Source organism: Antechinus flavipes, chromosome 4, assembly GCF_016432865.1.
Source record: "Antechinus flavipes isolate AdamAnt ecotype Samford, QLD, Australia chromosome 4, AdamAnt_v2, whole genome shotgun sequence".
Taxonomy (NCBI): domain Eukaryota; kingdom Metazoa; phylum Chordata; class Mammalia; order Dasyuromorphia; family Dasyuridae; genus Antechinus; species Antechinus flavipes.
Genome location: NC_067401.1, coordinates 461449892 through 461466793, shown reverse-complemented (window position 1 = coordinate 461466793; position 16902 = coordinate 461449892). Strand labels below are relative to the sequence as shown.

General features: G+C 43.6%; 1 protein-coding gene across 1 annotated transcript; it reads left to right on the top strand.

Annotated features, from left to right (window-relative positions):
- On the top strand, positions 1-15528 carry LEPROT (leptin receptor overlapping transcript). The gene is made up of 4 exons (XM_051999491.1): positions 1-118; positions 5876-5951; positions 8775-8961; positions 13459-15528. Exons 1-4 carry the CDS (start codon positions 103-105, stop codon positions 13564-13566), a joined length of 387 nt encoding a protein of 128 aa, XP_051855451.1. The 5' UTR covers positions 1-102; the 3' UTR covers positions 13567-15528.
- Positions 15529-16902: the final 1374 nt, after the last annotated feature.

Here is a 16902-nt window from a genome sequence, read left to right as displayed (position 1 = left end):
GCGGGGCGGGCCGGGCTGGCCGGGCCAGGCACTAGTTCAGACGAGGCGGGACGGCCCTGGACTGCAGCAGGAAGCCGGAAGCTCGGGCTCCCGCTCCCAGATATGGCCGGGATTAAAGGTACTCCCCCCTCCCCAGGACCATCCCTGCTGGGGCCGGACTCAGCGGCTGGGGGCATCGGGCCAGTCGAGGGGGCGTCTGGCCGGGGGAGCCTTCCCTGAGCCGCGGGACCAGACACTTCTGCTTCTCGCCCCCGCGGAGGGTCCTTCCTTCCTTTCCCCTTCCTCTCCGCCCCCCCCCCCCCCATTCTTTTCTTTTCCACGTCCTGCCACCGGGACACATTCCGCTAGCCGGGCAACTCCTTCCCCGAGAGCCCTGGAGAGGTGCGGGGGAGAAAACCTGGGAAGGAGGGGAACCAGAGGAGCTAGGGAGTCCGTGACGCTGGGCAAGATGCTCGGTGCCCCTAGCCTCAGCCTCCTGGGGGTGGTGCGGGAACGCTAGCTGGATTGGGAGCTAGAGCACCTGGGTTCCGTCCCCGGCTCCGCTTGCTAGAGCCCGTGGGACCTCGAGCGTGCAGGCCACTTCCCACGGCCTCAGTTCCCTTGTCTGTAAAAGAGGGATTAGACGGTATAGCTTCTAAGGTCACCTCCAGTTGGTTGGCTGCCTGTGGTTCTATGGGTTAGGGCCCGGACCTGGGGTTTCCCTGATAGAAGGAGCTCTTGCTAAGCAAAAACCCCTTCACTAATGCAGAAACTCACCCGCTTGCCTATTTGCAGTTTTAGGGAGCGCTTAGAGGTGCCGGGTAGGTGGCCACAAACTTTGCTTCAGCCGTCTTGTCACGGGCCACTCTTCTTGACCCTGTTTGGGGATTTCTTGGCAAAGATTACTGGAGTGATTTGCCATTTACTTCTCCAGCTCATTTTACTGTTGAGGAGACTGAGGCAAACAGTATTAAGTGACCTATTTGGTCACACAGTATCTGGGACTGGGTATGAACTCAGGTCTTTGTGGGGTTGGGGGGGGGCTCAGTGGATAGAAAGCCAGACCTGATGCCAGAAGGACCCCTCTTCCTGAGGTCAAATCCAGCCGATTACAGGCAGTGTAAGCCTGGGCAAGTCGGCTTACCTCAGTTTCCTCATCTGTAGAATGAGTTGGAGAAGAAATAGCAAACTACCACTCCTGTATCTTTGACAAGAAAACTCCCAATGGAATGGTGAAGAGTTGGACCCAATTGAAGACTCAACCACAGTTTTTTGATGGAACTTGAGGCCACATCCGACTCCTAAACACAAAATTGCACAATATGATAATATTGACAACTCTTTTTACATGGCATTTTAGATTTATATAAACTTTACACACATTATCATCAATATGAGACTGTTAATGGGCCATGGGCCGCTGTCCACAGACCCCCTGAGCTAAGTTCCGAGAAGCTTACCACCAAGCTTACTGCAGGGCAATGAGTTTTGGCACTATAGCTCTCACAACAGGTGAGACCTGCTATCTGGGCTGGTGGAGGGACTGTTTGAACTGAAAGGAGATAGAAAATGAAGGTTTTGCTTACCCATGAAGCCTGCTTGTCCTTAGGCAGCAGCCTTTGGGTTGGGTTCCACTAGAAAACAGCATCTTCTGGGTTGTTTTTCATTTTTAATATCAGTTTATCAGCATTGTGTTCTTGGACTGCTTTCAGTGTCAAATGTGAGCCAGAATTAACTGCCACAGAAATAAGAATCTTGTTCCAGCTCCTTCCCTTCTAGCTGTGGAGCTCTTAATCATGGATGTCCAGGGAGCTCGGGAACAGGAAGAGCCATCAATCCTAGTGGGCAGTGGGAAGAAAGGAGAAGGAGGCTTGACAAGTCTCGGGAGTGGTTCGACTGGGAAAGGTTTCCTGAAGGTGGGAGAGCCACAAAAAGATGAGCCATGAGAAGGGGCACTTGTCCTTCTGTGTAAATTGTGCCTTCCTGCCATTGGCTCTTACGTCTGGAGCTGAGGGGACCATCTAGTCTAAGTCTCTCATTTTACAGATTAGAAATTTGAATCCCAAAGAGGTCCTAGAGGGAATAGACGGTAGGGATCATAGATTTGAACCAGGGGTGACTCGTCCAGGGTCCCACGGCTCAAAAGTAACAATCGAGTAGCATTTGAATCCTAGCCCTTGAACTCCTGAGCTTGTGTACTTCCCGCTGTACCATTGCTTATCAGTGGAAAGTAACATGTGTATCATTACTAGCTGTGACATTGATTTAGAACTCAAGCTCCGTCTTCTCTCTGGGGGAACCTAGATCTGGGTTTTCATCTGCTGGGAACTTTCCCCTCTTCACTCAATGTGTTTGTAGGGGGCTCCACATTTGAAGACTATTGGGTTAATATGCCGCCCCCTTGTTTGTTTTAAATGGGCATACAGTGTCTGGCACTCAGTAGGCAAATATTTGTTGATTGATAATAGTCTTCAGTGACTTTCTAGATAGTTCTTTGAGAGTCTTTTCCTTGATTTTTATTTTGAAACACACACAACACACTTTGTTATATTGTGACTATACCCTTTATTGTCAATTTTTAAAACCATTTAATGGGCACTTTAAGCCTTAAATGACATTGGTGAGAACATGTGATCAGCAACATGGAGTAGTAGGAGAAGCCGATGGCTTAGAATCAGACCTGCTGGGTTTAGACTCATCTAAGAAATGAGAGGGTTGAATTTTGGGGGGAATTTCTCAACCCAGAGGAGCCAAGATCCTCCTGGAGAGTAATTCCTCCCGAAGGCCCTTTCTCTGGGGGATCATATGGTTAGTCAGTGAGCATTTATTAGACACTTAGTGTGTTCCAAGCTTCATGCCAAGTGTTGGGAATGCCAGAAGAAGCAAAGGACAATTCCTGCTCTCCAGGAAGCTATAATCTAACAGGGGAGACAATGACATGCTAGCAAATATATGCAAAGTAAGTTATATGTGGGATAAATAGGAAATCATTAAGAAGGAAAATCACTGGGATTAAGGGGGTTGGGAAAAGACAAGTCTAAAAGTTAGGAGTTGACTGATGGTTTGGAACACTCTAGAACAAAAGGAAGAATTATATTATTAGGGTTTTCACAACTTTGGGACAAGAAGCAATGAGCTGGTTGGGTGAGGTTTCTTGACCACTTTCCAGATTTAGGTGATTGAGTAATAAAAAAGAACAGGATGCCTGGTAATTTGTTGGGGGGGGGAAGAGAATGTCTTAACATTGATGTAACTTGTTAATCATAGTGTCCTAGAGAGATGTTTCCCTGGAGTTATTTTGATCTGATCTTGGTAGAGTTGAAGAGATCTGTTAATCTCAATGCCTTGGTAGGAGCTGAAGTCTAAGCTAGTGGAGGCTTCCCTATAAGATGGAGAAGAGAATCTGCACCAAGTCTGTCTTTTTCTACCCAGCTTCTTTGACTAGAAATAATAATCCAAAATTCCTAATAACCAGATCTAAAAATAACCAGAAACAGGAACTCTAAGGTTATTCACAGAACAGAGTTTTTAGCCTTGGTGTTCTCATCTATGAAATGAGAGGGCTGAACGAGGGTATCTCTTTGGGCTCTTCCCATTTCTAATTCTTAGGATTAGGACAGGGAGATGGCCTCCATTTCTCTGTGAAGTTAAAACCAAGATGGCTTCTCATCTGTACTGACCAGATCATTGATTTTGAACTGGGTTTAAACCCAAGTCTGACTTTGAATCCAGCATGATTTCTATTGGACCATGCTAATGGTGGCCACTGAAAGACTAGCCGAGTTAAATTAAGCATCTTGGCCAACATTGGCCATGGGGGAATTTTGTTTGGGTTGAGTTTTAGCCACCAGAATTGTTAGAGCATCGGGGGTTCTGAACCTTCAGAGGCCTACAGGTGGCTCCCAAATAGAGAGAGTCAGAGAGCCTCAGAATATGAAAATATAGAGATAGACATGATGTGGTAAAAGAGGGCTGTTCTTGGAGACAAGATTGCCATCCTCTTTGCCCCTACACTACTTATCTGATGCTAGTGAGAAAATCCTGTTGATTCTGATTCCATTTTGGAATTGATTCTATTCTGGATCACCCGCTAGATTTTGAAAATTTGCCCAAGCCATGTTTCGTTGCCTATGAGTTAATTTCAGAAGTTCAGCTTTCCTCTCTGAGTTAAATTGTCTCATAAACCACCCCAATTCAAGGTAATATTTTATCCCTGTACGTCTTATTATCTATGCACATTGAAGAGTGACCTGTCTCACCAACAAGCCTTGCAAGGTGCAGGTGGATACCAGGACTTTCTCTGCAAGACTTTCTGTATTCAAAAAGTTGGGGATGTTATCCACGTGGTGAACCCGTGAATGAGCTTTGCCTAGCAAAGAGATAGAAAGAGGGAGTGTTGCTAGTTCTATGTTCTTGACTTCCATCCAATCATATTGTTTTCCATTATCTGTGATCCTTTGGACTTTGTAACCATTCGCGTTCATATAACCTCCTGTTCTTGATTCTCTTGGACTTCTAAAACTGTGAATTCTGGGAATTCTACCTTAGGGTTTTTAGTCATTGAGAGAGACTGTTAAGTCAGTTTTTGGAGAAGAAAATGGCAAGCCACTCTCTTATCTTTACCAAGAAAACCTTGGATGGCGTCACAAAGAGTTGGCCATGATTAAAATGACAACAATTGATTCGATGTATTCGTTACTGCTAACCTAACTGATAAATTAATCATTCTCAAATCATTGTCTGTAAAGGGCTAACACTCTTGAGTTGATGCACTGAGGCTGGATAGCCGAGCACTTAAGGCTAATTACCAATTGGCCAATACTCTGTAAGCATAAGCTTGGAAAATGGCCCTTCCCACTATTCTGTGCTGGCTCGATAATTGGTGTATACAGAGAATCATAGGAGAGACTAGGGGGTGGAGTGAGACTAGCCAGGGTCACTTTTGGGCGGGAGATGAAGAGGAGAGGTCGTGGAGATCCTGCATCTATCTAATTCACTTGCTGTAATCAGTATACCCTGGGATCATTGATCTAGAGCTAAAAAGGATCTAATAAGAAGAGCTAGGATTAGCTAGCTCTTTAGAGTTGGCAGAGCTTTTTGCAGGAACTAGTTTTTTTTTTTTTTTTTTTTTTTTTTGATCCTCTTGATAATCCTGGGAGGAAGTAGCTATTCCCATTTTACAGATGAGGAAGCAGATTTGTAAAAGGAGAAATGTTTGCCCAGGATCACAGCTAGTGAGTGACTGACTAAACCAGGACTCATAAAATTCAGCATCTCTCCATTACATCAGTCAGCCCCTCATTTTACGGTCAGGGAAACCAAGACATGGAAATGTAGAGCTTTTAAAGGTCATCCTCCAGTCTGACCAAGACCTCAATGAGAAGTAGACTCATTCTGTCTCTATATGCGATCCTCATGCCCACCTGTCAGGTAGTAGAAATATTATTCCCATTTTACAGCTAGAAAGACCGAGAGGTGATAGCTTAGAAAATCTATTAAGAAATACATAGCTCAGAAGCAAAGGCGGTGTTGGTGCATCCTCCTGCAACCTCCCTAGCTGGGGAAGACCTCCAGGGATGGCGAACTGATCCTATAGGACTCTGTTTCATTTTTAGATAGCTCTTGGGTGTTTATAAGGAAGGAGAGTTTTCTATGAATGGGGAAATCTTGGGGCAATTGGCTGAACCTGCATCCTCATTTTCCCCATCTGTCAAGAGAAAGGATTGGACTAAATGGCTGTTGAGTTTCTGCCCAGTTCTAGATCAGTGTTAGAAACCTATGCTGTTGATAAGAAACAGCAAATAGGATAGTTTTGAATAGAAAATCCTAAAATAATGAAACACAAAATCACTTAGAGCCTTGCAAACTTACCTCTGACCCCTTGCTCTCCCTACAGCTATACTTGTTTTGTCCTTCAGTGCAGTCATCGGACTGATTTTGCTCGTGTCGGGATGTGCCCTGCAGGCTGATGGGTAAGTTGTCTCTGTCCATCAGAAAGCTTTCTCATCTGTTCTCCAGACCACTCTCAGTTGCCCAATTGACCAAGGTTATGACTACCGTTTGTGTCTAAGATCTTGGACTTTAGAGTCAAGGGGATCCCAGGATTCAGCCTGTTCTCCCTCCCTCTGCTCACTGGTAATGGAAGACATTGGAGGTTAGTTAGTTATCAAATAAGCATTTATTAAGTGTTTACTATATACCAGACTCTTTCTTCAAGGAGCTGTGAGGAAAGTAACATGTGAATAACTCAGTATAAAGAAAATATACCCACACTAGGTGGAAGGTTGTCCGAGGGAGACGCATCAAGCCGGGGCCCAGGAAAGGCTGCCTGCAAGAGGTGGGTTGGAAGAAAACCGACGCTTGGAGGTCAGGAGAGAAGATTTCCAGCCCTGGGTGGCAGGCAGTGCAAAGGTCGGGCCTGAGACGGGCTTTTATGTGCAATGCTCCATGTAGGTCAGGCTCCATGAGGGTCAGACTTGGAACTGCTTCTGGTCCTCTGGCTCTAACTCACACTATTGCTCCTGCTCATCATCCATGGGTGTGTGTGAGAGTGTGTGTGTGTGTGTGTGTGTGTGTGTGTGTGTGTGTGTGAGCGTGTGTGTCTGTGTGAGTGTGTGTCTGAGTGTGTATGTCTATGTCTGTGTGTGTTTATGTGTGTGTCTGCTTGTGTGAGTGTGTGTGTCTGTGTGTGTCTATGTCTGTATCTGTGTCTCTATGTATGTGTGTGTGTGTGTCTGTGTGAGTGTGTGTCTGAGTGTGTGTACGACTTCACCCAGGCCTGTTAGCTTCCCATAAGAGAAAGTTTGATTCTGTCTGCCACATGAGAGGAGGAGGGGGTAGCCGTTCAGTCCCTCAGGGGAAAGGCCACAGCGATCTGCTGCTTGCAGGCCTCCTGAGCCAGAGACGCCGTCTCACAAAAGATTGATAGTCAAGGGACCTCATGGGGTGCCCTGAGCATTGCAGCCCCCCCACCCTAGTAAATAAAAACTGGGTACCAAAGATAAGCCGTCACTGCTTCTTAAAATGGACTTTCTGCGTCTGATTCAGAGTGCAGTCCTCACTTAGGAAGAATGCTTGAGGTTTGGGGAGTGGTTTGTAGTGTATTCTATTACACCTTATAATTATATTAACATATTTAATTATTATTATAATTATATATAATTATTGCAATTAATTAATAATTGTTAAGGCAGCATGCTGTCAGGGCTAGAGAGCAGGCTTTGCGGACAGGAATTAATGAATGAATGAATGAGTGAAAATGAATGAATGACAGATTTATTGCGGATTTGCTGTGCAGTGTGCTGGAGAAACAAATATCAAAGAAATACAGACCTCTGCCCTCAGGCAACTTACATTCAAGACAGTATCTAGGCTTGTGCCCTGAAATTGGGAGGACCTGAGTTCAAATGTGGCCTGATTGCATAAAGGAAGGTTTCAGTGGAGTCTCTTGTGGTCTCTCACTCCTTCAATCAGAGGCAGCTGAGAAGGCTGTAGAGCATCCAGAGGGGTCATTGTGCTCTATGGTGAAATTTCGGCTGCTCAAACCTTGAAGTCTTTCTGTATTCTTTCAGCAGTTAATACCTGCTCCCTTTTTGGAGTTCTTTGTCTTTACTTATCCCAATAGGGTTTAGCCTCCAGGAGAATCTCCGTTCCAGAAGGCAGGACTTATTTCATGTTTTGCTCCCTAGAACTTGGGGTTTTCTACAAAGTAGCTTAATAAACGATAGATTGAAGAGTCATTGTTACTGAAGTAACAACATGGGGAATGGAACCTTGTTGCCTTTTAAGAACAGGCAGAGGCTGTCCCAGTTCCCGAGGACACAGAGACAAAAGGGAAACAGTTAACATGCCGACAAAGGAGACCTCGGGTGCCCGGCTAAGTTCCCACAGAATCCGTGAGGTCATTTCTGCAGGAACTGGAGGGGATCGGAAAGGACGCCCAGAGATCTCCGAGCCTGGGAAAAGCTTTGATGGGAAGTTGGGGTTTTACGAAGCAAAGGCTGGGAGAGTCTCCCAGCTATTAACGACCATGGAGGTGGGAGATGACCTATCGTGTATGAGAAAACTCATTGTTAAATGAGTGGAGGCGGCTAGGGCTTGCTCATGAAGAGCTCCTGTATAATCAGCCTTCAGCCTTCCTTTCCAGTCGTATGTGATGTTACTCAATTCAATAAACCTCCATTAAGGGCCTACTATGTGCTGTGCTAAGCCCTGGGGGATAAAAAAGGCAGTCCTGCCCTCAAGGAGCTTATACTTTAATAGGGGAAGACAATATAAAAATGAAGGCTGAAACACAGGGTTAGACAGAGGAGGCTGCCTTGGATCCTAAAGGAAATTGGCAGCCCTTGAGTTTATTAAGTTTGGAGTAACATGGTCACACGTCTTGGGTGATCGCTTTGGAAAGGTCTCATATTTGTGGAGCCCGTAACCATTTGTTCAGTGCTCTCCATGCAGTATTTCATTTGCATTCACAACACCCCATGAGGATGATGTTGTTATCCCAGAAGAGGAAACTGAGGCAGATGAAGGTTAAATAACTTCCCTGGGCTGGCATAAGTAGGAAGAGGCCAGAAAGTAGTGAAGGCTTCCTGTCAGAGAAGGGAGCTTCTCAAAGAACTAATTAATTTGAGAGCTAAGACCAAGTCTGGGCTGCCTTCCACTAACTTGGCCTCCTCTTCACCATTTTATCTGGCAAGATCCTCCCCCCCCCGTTGAGACATACTGAGGATCTGGGACACCGCTGGTTTCCTCAGCGCCAGTCGTGACTGTTGTTCTCCTTCTGCCTTCCCTGACAGAACCTACTGGTCTCTGTTGGTGCTGATATTCTACGTGCTCTGCCCCATCCCTTTCTTCATTGCCAAGAGACTCTTGGATGACCCGGACGCCTCGACCAGCGCCTGCCAGGAGCTGGCGTACTTTTTCACCACAGGGATCGTTGTGTCCGCCTTCGCCCTTCCCATCGTCCTTGCACGGGTTTCTCTGGTAAGAAATAGCTTGGCTATGTGGGAGCTTGTACCCAGCCTGGGACTGGGAGATTGGTGTAAGGGGAGCCAGGGTGCAATTCTGCCACTTAAACCCATGTATAAAATAAAAAGACCTTGCCAAGGTTCTCATCTGTAGCATGAGAAAGTTGGATCAAAAGGCCTCGGGGATGGCTAACCATAGGTCCGTGAATATGTCATCCATGAACTTCATTTTCAGTCCTTCATTTGGGTCTTTGCTTTAATTCTTAGAACCAGATGTATCTGTCTGTCTGTCTGCGTATCTATTCTTGTACATCCATCTATTATTGATATGCATCCATCCATCCATCCATCCATCACTCTCTCTTTCCTTCCCTCCATGAATCTCTCCATCAGTCTATCCATATTCATATCCTTTTATCAGTTTCTTTCTCTGTCTCTCTCTCCATAACCATCTAGTTTATCTGTGTACCTTCATCTATTAATTTGCATTTATCTATCCATACATCCCTCCATTCATCTATCTATCCACCTCTCCCTCCATTCATCTATCCATCTATCCATCCATGAGTCTATCCCTATCCAAAATCATCCACCAGTCTCTGTCTCTACTTTTCTCTTCATATCCATCCAACCTATCTGTGTACCACTATCTATTGATATACATATTTGTCTGTCCCTTTATCCTTCCATACATCCATCTATCCATCCATCCATCCATATCCCAAACCATCCATTAGTCTCTGTCTCTGTCTCTCTGTCTCTCTCTCTCTCTCTTTCTCTTCATATCCATCCAATCTATCTGTCTACCTCTTTCTCTCTGTTGATATGCATTTATCCATCCCTCTGTCCTTCCATCCATCCATTAATCTATCCATATCCAAAACCATCCATCAGTCTGTGTCTGTCTCTCTTCTCTCTCTCTTTCCATATCCATCCAGTCTATTTGCGTGCTTTCATCTATTGATAAACATTTCTCCATCCATCCATCCATCCATCCATCCGTCTTTCTCTCCATATCTGTTGAGTCTATCTCCCCATTCATCCATAGTTTATTCCTTATTCTTTGTAACTCAGCCTATCCAAGACACCCCCAGAATGCTACTTGACCTTAACCTTGCTTCTCTTGTAGTTTTTAGTTATTCCACATTATTTCCTATTTGAATTTAAAAAATAATAGTAGACAGATTGTAGGATCATAAATTTAGAAGAGGAAGGAATCTCAGAGGTCATCTAGGTCAACTCCTCATTTACAGGTAAGGAAACTGAGGCCAAGGGTAACCTCCCCAAGATCACAAAGGGAATTAAGCATCAAGAATCAAGATTTGAACTCAGGTCGCCTGATTTCAGATCTAGCCCCATTTCCACTGTACCGCAATAAGGAAATCCTAGATCATATCTGTAGAGTTCTTTAGAGATTACATACTGCTTTATAAACCTTCTCCCATTTATTCTCCCAACTCTCTATAGTTAGCCTCATTTTGGAGGTAAAACCTTTGAAGCAGACCAAAAGGTTAAGTGGCTTTCTTATAAAATACATAGTTTTAAATTTTCTTTTTAATTGTTAATGTAGTCAACAATAAACGAAAACATTTTAAAATACAAAGAATAAAAAAAGAAATTTGCAAAAGGGTCTAAACTGTTGTTTTGCCACTTGGGCCTCAGTTTCCTCATCTGTAAATGAAGGAGTTGGCCTTCAGGGCTTTTGGATTCCTTCTGACTCTGAATTTCTGATCCTGGGATCAGCATCCAGGCTTTTCCTCCTCTCTTCCCCCAGCACATTTTAAATTTGACAAGTGATTACCCATTTGCTCCATTTCTTTGTTTCTCCGTTTCTTTTTTCTCTTCCCCTTCACTGTAGGCATTCCTTCTTGCTATGGATTGGACTTGATATCTGCTGAGAACCCTCCCTGCTCTAGAACTCTGGGCTCCTGAGTTAAACAATCTATCTTAATAAATAATTTTTTGTAAAATTGATCACAAACTATTGAGGGATCTAGTACAACAAGGATTCTCTTTATCTTAGAAAAGAGATAATCATAGAATCAATCCATTCCTTTCTAAGACAGCATAGACACCAAGCCAATCCAAGAGACATTTATTAAGCACCTTTTTGTGTGTCAGTTACTATGCTAAATTCTAGGGAGACAATAAAAAGAAAGACCAACCCAGTTCTCAGGGAGTTTATAATCTGATGGGTAGGGAGAAAAACAACATAGTAAAGGAATAGGAAAAGGGGGAGTTGGAGTGAGGGGTACCTGATAAAGAGGCATCCTAAAGCCAGGTCAAACAGTAGATGCAGACTGGAGTGATCTGAGAGTCCAGTTCCTGCCCTCTATAAAGGAAGGCATTGGAAGGAGTTAGAACTCTAGCTCTTCAATAAGAAAAAAGAGGAGACTGAGTTATATTGTGTATTGAGTTGAGTGTGGGAGCCCTGGAACCTCTTGTGTAAGGGCTTGCCAAGCCTTCTTCCAAGCTGCAGTTCATCTGGCAGCATCTACCTGTCAGGCAGCGCTCACCTGTGGCTCCAAGAAGCTGTAGCATGAGCAGGAAACCATCTCAACAGCTGGAGTAAACTATGTTGAGGGTAACTGATGGACCTCACACTCATCAGTGAGTTGGGAGTCTGCCCCAAGCATGCAGAGACTTCCCCTTGGCAGAATGAACTAAAGTAGTTTCTATGGAGTCCTCAGAGCTTGATCAGACAAGGAAGATGCCACGGTCATGCCCTGCATCCCAGGCCATCATTGGTTGTCTTGATTTTTTGGCTTCTTACTGGTCTTGGATGACCTTGGAAGAGAGTGAGGCTGACTTTGTACCACTCTCCCTCACTTTAATCCAATCCACGCATGAGTCCAGACATCCCCCTAGGTGATAACAACAAAAAAATAAAAACAACGGAAGATATTGATGCTGAGATTGGAATTGATGAGCTTAACCTGGGAGAGATATCTTGATTCTCGGAGTTGAAATCCGCAGAGGAGGGTATCATCCTTAATAAATAATAGCCGGTCAGTGTTCTTAAGGAGCTTTAGTGAAGAGGAAGCCATTATCACCTTTTCTTAAATTTCCCTTTTCCATCTTCTTACAGTGAACACTGTATTATGTCTTGTGATCTTTAGTATGGTATGGGGGAAAGACCTTTAGATTTGGAGTCAGAGTCCCATTTCTATGATTTACTGTGTGTGTGACTTTGAGAAAATCAGGTGGAGAGGTCTCTGAGTATCATGTGTTATGTGCCACTCATCTGTGGCAGTGACCATAGTGCTGGGCTTTAAGTCAGGAAGACTCACTTTCCAGAGTTCAAATCTGACTTCAAACACTTACCGACCATGTAACCCCAGGCAAATCACTTCACCCTGTTTTTCTCAGTTTCCTCATCTGTAAAATGAGTTGGAGAAGGACATGGCAAAGCACTTGAGTATCTTTGCCAAGAAGACTCCAAATGGGGTCATGAAGAGCGAGACCTGACTAAAAATAACAACAAAATGGGACGTGCACAAAATACAAATCCCTTGAGGACAGAAAACAATCTGTGTTTTTTTTCCCCTTGCATATACAGTGCTTATAATTGTGCCTGGCATGCAGCAGGTGCTTAATATATGTTTGTTGAATGAACTGCCTGGAGCCTCAGAGCCTCAGAGCTTTCCTCTATCTTTAAATTGCATTGATTGCCTCGGAGACAAATTATCCATGTCTCTAAGGAAGGGATCTTTAACTTGGTGTGCAAGAACTGAACATTTTTTTTTTTTGTTATCTATATTTCATCATACTTGGCTTTCTTTGCAAACCTCTGAATTTTATTTTTTAATGCATTTAGGAATAAGATTCTGAGAAGAGGGATACAATTAATAAAAGGAAGGAGCACTACCCTTAGGAGTTTATAATCTAATGGAGAAAGGGAAAGGCAGCATAATAATGGAAGTAGGAAAAGGGGGATTGGAGAGAGAGATGGAGTAACTGATGAAGAGCATCCTGAAGCCATAGCCTTCATCACTCTAGTGGCTAAAACACCGCTGTCCACTAGAGGGCTCTCCCATCTCTCTGTGTGCCTTGGGATGAGACAATCTGTCTCCATCTAAGGTCTAAGACTCCCCAATTCCAGAAAGCCATTTGCCTGTAACAAATGAGTCTTGATGACATGGTTTCTTGCAAAATCCCTGGCCCTGTTCAGAGCTTTGAGTACAGAGCTCGGTGACAGCCTCATTTATTGTTTTTTTGTTGCATTTTGTTAAGTCAGTCCAATCCTCTCCAGTGGGGGAGAAAAGTAGATCAGAGTAATGTGCCTAATGGGGAAAACATCGAGGCTGGTATCGGGCTTAATTAGCAGCTATTCCCGCAGTAATTAGTCTAACGGCTCCCGACTTCAGCCGATTGCCTTATTAAGCCTTTTAGCATCTGCGTGTGGTATTTTGTTTGGCATTCTTAATGAGTAAAAATCATAAAGATTTTGTAAATAATGGCCTGCGAAGATAATCAAGGCTGACGTAATGGTCTTTCTTCTCTTGTATTTCAGATCAAGTGGGGAGCCTGTGGCCTGATGTTAGCGGGCAACGTGGTCATTTTTGTCACCTTTCAAGCCGCCTTCTTTGTATTTGGTAGAGGGGACGACTTCAGCTGGTAGCAGGGGCAGGACGTCAGTGGGCCGCCACTTTGGACTTTGTCCTGATCACTCAGACTCCATGAGTTCCTCTTGGTGGAAGCGTGTGAGGTGATGTTGTGTCACCTTCCCGCATTGTTTCTGTGTCATACATTTTATTAAGGGAAAGTACCAGCACTTAGAGTAACGATTCCATTATCAGCAGATAGTTCTGTCCGCATATTCATATTTATGAGTTATACTGTTTAGCTTCCTTTTGTTTCCACTATTTTCCAAGCTTGGTTGTGCACGTGTGTGTGTGTGTAATTACTTAAGACAACTTTGCAGTCCATTACTACTCACCATGTACTGAACATGTACATCTAGGGACATTGCAGTTGACCCTTGAGTCAAAGACAGAAGCTGCTTGGGAGCGCCATATTGGTGGAGTGGAATGATGGGAGTTGGCTCTTCCAGAGTAAAATCCTTGCCGCATAATAGGTGCTTTATCACTATCAATTAAATCGCTAAAGTCATTTGTCCTGTCCAGGCATGAAATATGGAGGTGGCAAATTCTTTAGAGCAGGGGTATTTAACCTGTGTCCACAAAAGGCTGAAGATAGATTTTGGGGGATCTGGGAACGTAGATGGAAAAAAAAATGGGTCTTCATTCCCACTAACCTTCTTTGATTTTCTTTGTAACTTGATGTATTTTATTTGATTCTGAGAAAGGATCCCAAGGCTTTGCCAGATGGCAGAGAGTAAGGCCCATGACAATGGGGTTGAGAAGCCCTGCTTTAGAAAGACAGTGGAGTGAAGTAGATCATGGAGCAGGCTTTGTGTTGAGGAACCTGGGCTCTGGTCTTTCTGGATACAATCTAGCTGGGGGACCCTGAGTAGATCTCTTCACTTCTCAGCCTTCACCCTGGCAATTCTCTTGAAAACAATTTGGAGGTAAATTGCATTTGTATCAGTAGAAGGAAATTTCACTGGGTACTTTTCTCAAGGTTGTGGGATACCCCCACAAAATTGTTTAAAGGATGGTACTGGGAAGCAGGTGACTTGGGTTCTCAATTGGATTCCCTGTGAAGTGGGGCTAATGCTTCTATAGCAGGCAGCAAACCGTGTGCTTCTCATGGGATTCCTTCCGGATCTATGATTTGTGATGATTTTTGACTCCCATGTTACTCTTGGTAAAGGAAGTTCCCAGTTTCCCCTCCTTCCCTCAGTCATTACACCTTGGATCTAATATGAGCTCTTTTATCCTCCTTGCATGACCTCATGCAGATCATTCCCTCTCCCTTATGCCTCAGTTTTCTTCTCTGTAAAGATGAAGGTGTCAGATTACATGACCTTTAAGACTTCTTCCAGCTTTAAGTCTCTAATCTATACCTTAGGAACATCGATCATTCTCACACAAGCCATGGTAGAGGCTGTGAGGACACAGGTTAGAACCCACCAGGGTCATCATGGAGCCATGAGAAGCAGTCTGGAGTGAGTCCCGGTGCTGGAGAATGACTCTTCTTTTCTTCCTCTCACTCCCCTTTTGTCTCTTGTCCTCCCTTATTATTAGCAGGGTCATTGGGCAGAATTGAGCAGGGATTCTGATCAACTACAATTCTTCCATTTTCTTCTGACTACTTGTCTTGGTTTTCCCTTGTGAGCAGGGTTATTGGGCGGAGTTAAGCAGGGATTCTTTCTTTCCTACAACTTTTCCTTTTGTGATCATCTTCTTCTTTCTAATTATTCCTCCACACCTTGTCCCTTTCTCCAGTAGAACAGTGAGGAAAAGGAGGTCTGAGTCTGGCTGGACAAATTGCTTCTTCATTTCACCAAAGTGCCTGTTGGACTTGAACAGCCTTTGTGCTTTGTAAAATCTGTCTGTGGAAATGACACCTTTATCAATTCCTGTAAAATATGATATTTTTGATATAATCAACTGACTTATTTTTCTTTGTATGTATATCATTCTGAATGAAATATAAGCATTTTTTTTAAAAAACCTTATTGACGTGTGTTAACTGACTTTACCTTATACACTAAAATCTCCATATTACGATTCATAATTCCTAAAAAGCATCACATAACTTTTAGATTCCAACAAGATGCCAGCACTGGACACAAAAGTCCTACCTTTTTTAATGGCTAACTTTGAAGGTAGAGGTCTCTCTGTGTAATGGTATATAATTTTCTACTTTGTTTTCAGTGTATTTAAATCAACAGCAAAATAGCTTTTTTTTTTAGAACATGGTATGTACAAGCACGTTGTCATGTTTAATATTTAAATATTTGCCCTTTAATCATAGCATACACATTTCATGATGTTTTCCCAAGAAAATGTGCTCATAAAACTCGCTATTGAGATGGGTTTGTTTGGAGGCTGACTGTGTCACAATGTCAGTCACCTGCCTCTGAAAAGGGCAGACTTAGGATATTCCCCAGTGATAGTATGGATGCAGCCTTTGAGATATGCATCCAGATGTGGCACTCTGGCAGGGGGAGCGCTGTCGTCCCTGGGGTAATACAGCCTCATGCTTTGATGTGGACAGGAATTTGTAACAGATTGCTGTCAAGCCTTAAAGGCCTCACCTTTTTAAGGAAGCCAAACACATCCCTGTTATAGCTACAGAATTCTAAATGAAGGATGGCATCATGGGTGCCTCTGGGTGAGTAGGAAGCCCTCCAAGAGCTCTGAATGATCTTATTGGCTTAATACTCAGAGATGTTCGAGTCCGTAAGTTGCACCTTTTCTGCTTGGCAAAAGACATACTTGAAAACCATATGTTTGGGGCTCTAAACACACAGGACTAATATTTCTGAGACTGGAGATTGTGCTTTTTCTTAGGTTATTTTTGCCTAAGAAAAGAATTGATCTGTTCTACTCCACCCAAAACTTTGAGGAGAGCTATAAGCCACTTTCTCTTATTCCCCCAACTATATTTGAATGAACAGTGAAATAGTTGCTTCTGATTTTTAGAACTCCTTATGCTATACATACTAACAATCATTTCATAGAGTCAATAATTGAAGAGTTTGAAATATATTTTCCTTTCCTTTCCTTTCCTTTCCTTTCCTTTTCCTTTTCCTTTTCCTTTTCCTTTTCCTTTTCCTTTTTCTTTTCCTTCCTTCCTTCCTTTTTCTTTTCTTTTCTTTTCTTTCTTTTTCTTTCTTTTTTTCTTTTTTTTTTGCTGAGGCAATTTCTCTCAGTTGAGAGAGTAGAGGGAAAGGAAGGGGTAAGAGACTGAAGGACAGAAAGATTAGCTGTTCAGAACAGGATAAGAAATCAAGCACAGTGAAATAATGGGGAGCCTGACTGAGGTAAAGGTTGGCCCTGGTCAGTATAGCCTCATTCATTAAATGACTTGCCCAGGGTCACAGCTA

Excerpts from the sequence above, each read along its gene's own strand:
- LEPROT (XM_051999491.1), top strand. Across the intron at positions 5,952-8,774 it reads TGTGCCCTGCAGGCTGATGG|AACCTACTGGTCTCTGTTGG; the intron begins GTAAGTTGTCTC and ends CTTCCCTGACAG. Across the intron at positions 8,962-13,458 it reads TCCTTGCACGGGTTTCTCTG|ATCAAGTGGGGAGCCTGTGG; the intron begins GTAAGAAATAGC and ends CTTGTATTTCAG.